The 8,527-nt window shown below is 31.3% G+C and overlaps 1 protein-coding gene across 1 annotated transcript; it reads right to left on the bottom strand.

The window, feature by feature from the left end:
* Positions 1–2,642: 2,642 nt before the first annotated feature.
* Positions 2,643–5,247, bottom strand: LOC103874075 (protein NRT1/ PTR FAMILY 2.10). Its single transcript, XM_033276884.1, has 4 exons — positions 5,001–5,247; positions 4,424–4,641; positions 3,792–4,345; positions 2,643–3,723 (listed from the first exon to the last, which is right to left on the bottom strand). The coding sequence occupies exons 1-4, from the start codon at positions 5,152–5,154 to the stop codon at positions 2,802–2,804; spliced, it is 1,848 nt and encodes a 615-aa protein (XP_033132775.1). The 5' UTR covers positions 5,155–5,247; the 3' UTR covers positions 2,643–2,801.
* Positions 5,248–8,527: the final 3,280 nt, after the last annotated feature.

Below are 8,527 nucleotides of genomic sequence, written 5' to 3'. Positions count from 1 at the left end.
AAATATTTTATAAAATAACATATTAATTAATTTCGTTATTAGGAATATAATATTGTTATAAATCAATGTTAACTAAAATTTTATTATAAAACAAGCAAATAAAAATTATATACTATTTTTAATAAATTCTATAATTATATTTTGTATTATATAAAAATAGAAGTGGTATATGAATTAAATATGACAAAATTATATTAAATAGGTAAGTAAAAAAAAATTATTTTTTTTTCATTTAAATAAATTATCACTCATCATTAAAATGGGTTAAATTGTAAACTATATAATATTTTGATAAAAAAACAAATTTATTAACATAGATTAAACTTTTATATCTACAACTATATATTATCATTTTAAACTCTCAATAGTATATTTTAAAAAAACATTATACACACAAATATAATTGTATATAATAACATTTAGTTCATATACTATTTAAAATATATGTTATTAAAAACTATAAAATTTTAGTGATTCATTTAAAATATTAATGACAAATCAAATTTTAATTATAATTATTTATATTGTATTTATAATAAAATCTGTTGAGAAAAATTTAGAAAATATTACCAAAATCTCAGTTACTTTTCATAAAATTATTTATTAATGTAGTAACAAAAAAAATTCAAAATTCATGTAATCTTCCAAATTTAAAAATAGTAGTGTAATTTTCAAAGTTTTTTTGACAAAATATAAAATTTTAAAATAAATATTCAACTCAAAATGATAATACTTCAAATTTTATAAAAGTAAAATCTTAGATAATAAAAAAATAACTTTTTTAAATGCATCACGGAAATACAAACTATATATGTTGTAAAAATTAAAACAATCTAATTTTTTAAAAAAATAATTAAAAATAAAAGAAGACTTAAATATCATATATCAATATAATACCTAAATATAAATTATATATTTAAAAATATGTAATGATATCAAATATATTTATAAAATAAAAAAAAATATCCACACGGAAGTGCGGGTTAAAATCAAGTCTAATCTATTTAAAGAGAGTCCTATTTTTTATCTATTGTTAACATGTCATACTAGGACCATCTAAAAAATTACTTAATATGACATATTTTATTAAGTACATTAATAATAAAACAAATATAAATATAAATTGATTTTTAAGTATAACAAATTCTGTTGAGAAAGAATCTAACAAAATCTTACCAACCTTCTAAATATTTTTATAAAATAACACTTAATTAATTTTGTAAATACTAATATAACTTTATAATTCAATGTTAATTAAAAATTTACTATAAAACAAGAAAATAAAATTCTATACTATTTTATATATTTTTTAATTTTATTATGTATTATATTAAAATAGAAGTACTATATGAATTAAATATGGGTAAATTTATCTATTTTATTTTTAAAATAGTTTCATTTAAATAAATTATCACTCATCATCAAAATGTGTTAAAATTCCTAAACTATATTATATTTTTTAGAAAAATAAATTTATAAACATAAATTCATTAACATAGGTTAAACTTTTATATCTACAACTACATATTATTTTATTTTTTTATTTTAAAACTCTCAACAATATATTGTTTAAAAAATAATAATATACAAAAATATAATAGTTTATAACTAACCTTTAGTTCATATACTATTTAAAAATATGTTATTAGAAAACTATGAAATTTTAATTATTAATTCAAAATATTAAAGACAAATCAATTTTTTAATTATAAATTTAATAAGTATATTAATTATAAAAATAATCTGAGAGATGTATAAAAATCTTACCGAAATTAAAAGTATTTATATAAAATAATGTATTAATTTAGTAACAAAACAATTTCGAAAATCATATAATCTCTCACCTCAAATATAGTTGTGTAATTTTCCAAACAATTTTGACAAAATTTAAAATTTAAAAAATAAGTATGCAAACTTAAAATGATAATGTTTTAAATTTTTCAAAAGGTACAATCATAGATAATAAAGAATAACTTCTTGAAATGTTACACGGAAAAACAAACTATGTTATAAAAATTAAAGTAATCTAATATTTTGAAGTCTTAATTTAATAACAAAAAAACTTAATATCATAACATCCAAAAAAATATTTTATATCAATAAAATTTACTAAAGTAATATAATGGATGCTACCATGTATACAATTTACTAAAATAATAGGTTTATATTCACAATATATAACACTAAAATTAAAATTATATACTTAAATGTTTATAAAAAATCAAAAGTATACATTCATAAAATAAAAAATATCCGCACGAATATGCGGGTCAAAATCTAGTTAACTTAATTAGAGGCAAGTTCTATCGGATTGTTTACTAATAATTACAAATTTAAAATCAAAAGAAATTAATTATAATACTATGCAATATCTCTGTTGTAAAGCTGAGTAAGAAACAATAAACTTTGGAAGAAAACTTATACCCAAATAAATTTGAATATATTTTTGTTAAATCAGATTGGATTTACATTGACCAAATTGGAAAGTCTCTAATGAAACCTTTCAACAAGCTTAGACTATCTGATACAGAGATAGCAAGCTTATCTCAGTTCCTTCATGAAGTTTTCTCTATTAGTCTGAATTACATATGTTCCGAATCCTTGTAGTGGTTTGTTCTGCTATGTTGTGGTGAAGGACTGAAGGACGAAAGACAATCTTCCTACACTGTATGATACTATCAACAAAAATCTTCTTGTACAATACATGTTTAGAAAGATGAAGTGGTATATCTTATATCTATGAGGTACAACAACAAAGAGGAGACTAGAATATAAGAAAAAATAGAATTAAAGTCTCAAGATCAGACATAGCTCTTGTCGTGTTGCTGATTCTCCTTGGTCTCTTCTTCATTGGTCTTAATCACAGAATTTGCTTCATCGTTAGTGACTTTGTATCTATAAAATTTAGCCATTAACAAGAAGTAAACCATGTTAACAAACATGAGGCCAGTGAGCATGAAATAAAAGTAATCCAGCTTCCCTTTGTTCAAATCCTCAGCTAGCCAATTCCCGGAGCGTGAATGCTCAGTTGTTTTATGAACAGTCGAGATCAAGAAGCTAGCGAGGTAGCTAGAAACTCCTGCACCAACATAGAAGATAGAACCCGCAAAGCTCTTCATGTTTTCAGGAAACTGCTTGTAGTAAAACTCCATTTGTCCAACGGCTGCAAAAGCTTCAGCTATCCCTGCAAGCACGAGCTGCGGTATCAGCCACATCGCTGACATTGATGAGATTTCTCCAGCTCGAGGCTCAATCCCGAGAGTAGGTTTTGTCAGTGCAATGGCTCTTCGCCGTTCCTCAACGAACCCAGAAACCAACAAACTCAAAAGCGCGAAGAAAATGCCTGATCCGATTCTTTGTAAGAGAGTTATACCATTGTCTAGCCCTGTCACTCTTCTGAGCGACGGGACAAGGACACGGTCGTAGAATATGATGAAAACCGTCATACCGGACATCAAGAACACTACATAGGTGGCGCCGGGAATCTTGAAGCCACCTGAACCCAATCTCCGGTCGCTCTGGAGCGCTTGGAAGACCGGATAAGTCATTTGCAATGTTATTGCCAGGTAGTAAACTGCGCAAGCTAACCAGATTGGAATCACTCTTACAATGCATTTCACTTCTTCCACCTGCTGCATTGTACATAGATTCCATGGATCTGAAGCCGTTCCATCGGGTTTCAACTTGTCCTCAGGGGTCATCACCGCTGCCTTGTCGAGAAATCTAGAAACATAAACATGTTAAAAGACAGAAACATAAAGCAACAGAGAGAGAAACTCTTAGAGTTTTACCTAAACTGGTCCGAGTATTTGAGTGTAGAGTTTGCATAGTTAGGCGGGATGTGATTGTAAAGATCGGAGCAAGGCTTCTTAACAGGCTTCAACCCTCGTTTCTTGATCGCTGCGGCTATAACACGAGCGATGCCAGCCAAGGGACTACCCGAGGCTTTCACTTTTACGTAGAGATTATGGCCAGCAAAGTAAATGACGCAGGCCAAGAACATTAGACCCACAGGGATACTCAAACCGATGGTCCAGCTCACGTTTGACTGGATATACACAACTAGCGTGAGCGAGATGATCTGCGCAAACGTGAAAGTGAAGAAGTACCAGTTGAAGAAACTGTTGATTCCTTTCCTTCCAGATTCTGACTTGGGGTTGAACTGATCAGCTCCAAAGGCCAAATTACACGGCCTGATACCACCAGCACCGACTACGAGAAGCGCTAAACCCAACAGCAGAAACAAAACCTGCCCCCCATTTGGCCCTTGGCACGAACTTTTAGTTCCACAAGGAGTCGGGTGCAATCCCGGAACTGCAGCCGTCATTAGTATAAAAAGCGATCCCTACACAGACCAAAAATGATCAGCATTAAGAGTCTTGGCGTAAGAAAAAAAACCCATTAAGATCAGCAGCATTAGTACCAGAAAACAAGCGATGACAGCCACACTGAGAGTCTTGTAGCGACCAAAGTAAGTGTCACACAGAAAAGCAGCGAAGAAAGTGCCGAAGTTGATAGTGCCACTAAAGGCACTGATAATAGTTGCAGCTGTGTATTTCTTCAGGTTGAATACTTGAGTTAGGTACACTAGAAGGTTTGATAATGTCCCTATGATCCCAATCTTCTCAAATGTCTCATTACCTATCAAGATACAAATTCTTTTCGTTAATGAATAGTCAAACCAACATGGGTTTCTCATAAAGTAACACAGTTTGGAACCAAGATTGGACTTCCAGTGATTCAAAGTCCTTTTCACGGACATTTAAAAACGTTACTAAAGAACACAACGTAACATTTCTTTCTATACACTACACCTGGTAGATTATCTAGAATACTGACACAGTCAAGCCAACGTGACAAGATAAAAATAAACAAATTATTAAATGACAAAAAAACCATCACGGGGAAAAGTGTTCTGTTACACGAAAAAACAGAGTTAGTTGACAAAAAGAAAACAGAGTTTAAAAATAACGGTCTAGAGAGAGAGAGAAAAGCGTTACCAATGATATAAGGCATGACTTTCCAGCCTCTATAAACGAGCTTTTTCTGCTCGTCGCCAGATGAATCAACCGTCGACGTTAAATCAGAACCACCGCCATCGGAGTAGGGTTTGTGATCCTCCGTCGTCTCAACCTCAAAGGGCTTTCTCTCCATTGTCTCAATCTGTGTGTAATTATTACACGAGATGTCTTGCTTGTTGTTCTTGTCTCTTCTCTCCCTATGGCTGAGGAATGATTCTACTCTTCATCTCAAGCTTCTTCCGCATCTTATATGGAGGAGGATCCAGAGAGTGGAATTATCGGAATCTGGAAAGAAATAAATAATACATAATCTTGAATCTGGATAGAAAGATATGTGAACCTTTTAATTTAATTGATTTGCTCTTTATTAATTTACCTTAATAATCTATCGATGCTAAAATCTTAGAGAATAGTCTGGGCTGAGTTACTGTGGTAAATGTAAGCCCATTTTTACATTCCGTCAACTTTTCTTTTAGAGCCCTTTGGAATTCATCCTCCAATTAAGTCTAAGTACAAAATATTATCCAATCAAATGTTTGTCTGATTAATGGTAAAATTAGTCATTTTCTATCTAGTTTAGTTATAAGTACAATTTTAGACGACAATCTTTTGTTATTAGTTATACTAGGTAAATAACCCGTACGATATTGCATGAGAACTCATTTTGTATTAAAAAATATGCTACCTTTTATATAATTGCATTTGGGAAAATACATGTATTTGCACGACTTTCTTACATACAGCTATATTTCTTTATTGATAATATTAAAAATCTATAGTGTTATCTATAGATTAGTTGTAATAAAATTACCAATATATCAATACCAAATAAGATATTTGCCTAATCATTTATTAAATTTATAATGTAATTTTTCAAGTTAAAAGATTTTCTTAGGTAATGATTTGGTTAAAACCATATAAAATATATGTACAGTCGGTAAATGATTGCATGGTATAGTTAGAATGCTTAGATTTAGGGAAAAAAATCATAGTTATAGTTAGGAATGAATCTTTATAAATGAAAAAGATAAGTCATATTCCAAAATGTAGAGTTGTGTTAGTTCGGTAGTATAAATTATATTTTCATTAAAATTAATTTGTGAAAGTTGGTTGATTAAGTAGTAGAAGCTATTCTTTTTAGATTTCTTAAAAATATAGTATATAAAACTGAACCAAAAAAAAAGAAGAAAAATATACATTCATAGATCATTTTTCAAAAGAATATATATATATATATATATATCTTTAGATATTTATTTGGACTATTTAAAAGTACAATAAATAGAAATAACTAACTAACAAATTTAACATCCATTAAAACCTATAAAATTTTAAAGATGAAAAGATACACTTTCAATAAAATATTTTTTAGTATTATTAGTAATTATATTATTTATTTTGGAGTTGATAATGATGGAATCACGCGAGAATACACTTTATTGAAAAAGTATCTGACAATTAATTTTTCCGTGTTTTAGGATAAGATACATAAATAACAATAAGGTTTCTCGTGTTTATATATGTTTCTTCGAGATATTTGATGATTGTTTTAAAAGATGGATCTTTCTCTTTATTTCTACGACTTATTTGTTTCTAATTATTATTTTTCCAATACCTACAACTTCTATATAAAGAGTTGAACGTTACAATGGTTAACAAGCAAACATTGCAATGCTTAACCAATAGTTAAAATTGTTACCAGATTATCTCAAAAGTGTTGTGTCAAAGGTTAAAGGTTTACCTCCCACAACTAATATCCGAGACACAATCGGCGTTTGTGGAAGGAAGGTTAATATCGGACAATATTCTTATAGCGCAGGAAATGTTCCATGGACTGAGAACCAATAAGTCATGTCAGAATAAGTTTATGGCGATCAAAACGGATATGAGCAAGGCGTATGATAGAATAGAGTGGAATTTTATTGAGGCTCTTCTTCACAAAATGGGATTTGATCCTCGTTGGATCAATTTAATGGTGGGATGTATCTCTTCGGTTCAATATAGGGTACTTCTCAATGGTCAGCCGCGAGGTCTTATAATTCCCCAGCGGGGCTTACGTCAAGGAGATCCTTTGTCTCCTTACTTATTTATTATGTGTACTGAGGCTTTAATTGTGAATATTAAGAGGGCGGAAAGGGAGAAACATTTAACCGGTATGAAGGTTGCAAGGGCGTGTCCGACAATCTCTCATTTGTTATTTGCTGATGATAGCCTCTTCTTTTGCAAGGCAAACAAAGAAGAATGTCAAACTATTCTCAGGATTTTAAAGGAATACGAGGCTGTTTCAGGGCAACAAATTAATTTCCAGAAATCCTCAATTCAATTTGGACATAAGATTGAAGAATCCAGCCGTCAAGAATTGAGAGACATTTTGGGAATCCAGAATTTAGGAGGAATGGGATCTTATTTAGGATTACCCGAAAGTCTTGGGGGATCTAAGGTACATGTGTTTGGTTTTGTTCAAGATCGCTTGAATAATAGAGTCAATGGATGGACCTTCCGTTTCTTTACTAAAGGAGGGAAAGAGGTGATTATTAAATCGGTGGTCACGGCTCTGCCAAACCATGTGATGTCGGTCTACCGATTACCGAAAACTACAGTGAAAAAGCTAACGAGTGCGGTAGCTCAGTTTTGGTGGAGTCCAGGAGGAAGTACTAAAGGCATGCACTGGAAATCATGGGACAAGTTATGTGTACCTAAAGAAGATGGTGGACTAGGATTTAAGGATCTTATGGATTTTAATACGGCAATGCTTGGAAAGCAACTGTGGAGGTTGATCGAGAAGCCAAATACTCTTTTTTCTAGAGTTTTTAAAGGACGGTATTATAGGAATGCTTCACCCCTAGAACCGCTCCGATCTTACTCTCCGTCATATGGCTGGAGAAGTATTACTTCTGCTAGATCTCTGGTTTGTAAAGGACTAATTAAAAGGGTGAGTACAGGTTCATCTATTTCGGTATGGAATGATCCTTGGATCCCAGCCACTCGCCCGAGACCAGTAAACAAAAACCTTCAAAATAGTTCACCGGATCTCACAGTGGATTCCTTCATTAACTCGGAATCCCGAACTTGGAACCTTGAGGCAATGAGGGCTTTGGTGGATCCTCAGGATGTAAAAATTATTGCAAGTATTCCGTTAAGCAGACATCTGATGGAGGATAAGAATGGATGGCATTTTACTAACAATGGAAAATATTCGGTTAAATCAGGGTATCAAGTAGAACGGGTCTATCCTGATAAGGAGAAACCACCTGATTTTTATGGACCAACAGTGGATATACTAAAAGCATTTTGTTGGGAAGTGCGGTGCCCGCCAAAGATAAGACACTTTTTATGGCAAATTCTTTCAGGTTGTATTGCGGTACTAAAGAACCTTAGTGTGAGAGGATTACAAGGAGATATACGCTGTACGCGATGTGGCTATCCGGAAGAAACAATAAACCATGTGTTTTTTGAATGCCCTCCAGCACGTCAAGTATGGGCTTTATCTAAAATACCATTGAATC

The sequence above is a fragment of the Brassica rapa genome, chromosome A01 (genome assembly GCF_000309985.2).
Source record: "Brassica rapa cultivar Chiifu-401-42 chromosome A01, CAAS_Brap_v3.01, whole genome shotgun sequence".
Lineage (NCBI taxonomy): Eukaryota > Viridiplantae > Streptophyta > Magnoliopsida > Brassicales > Brassicaceae > Brassica > Brassica rapa.
The sequence above is the reverse complement of the archived record's forward strand: the minus strand, read 5'-3'. Positions and strand labels throughout refer to the sequence as shown.

Bases quoted from the DNA above. Each gene is read 5' to 3' on its own strand.
- LOC103874075 (XM_033276884.1), bottom strand. From the start codon at position 5,154: ATGGAGAGAAAGCCCTTTGAGGTTGAGACGACGGAGGATCACAAACCC. The intron at 4,346-4,423 runs GTACTAATGCTG...TGGTCTGTGTAG, and splicing joins CTGTCATCGCTTGTTTTCTG to GGATCGCTTTTTATACTAAT. The intron at 3,724-3,791 runs GTAAAACTCTAA...TTATGTTTCTAG, and splicing joins AAATACTCGGACCAGTTTAG to ATTTCTCGACAAGGCAGCGG.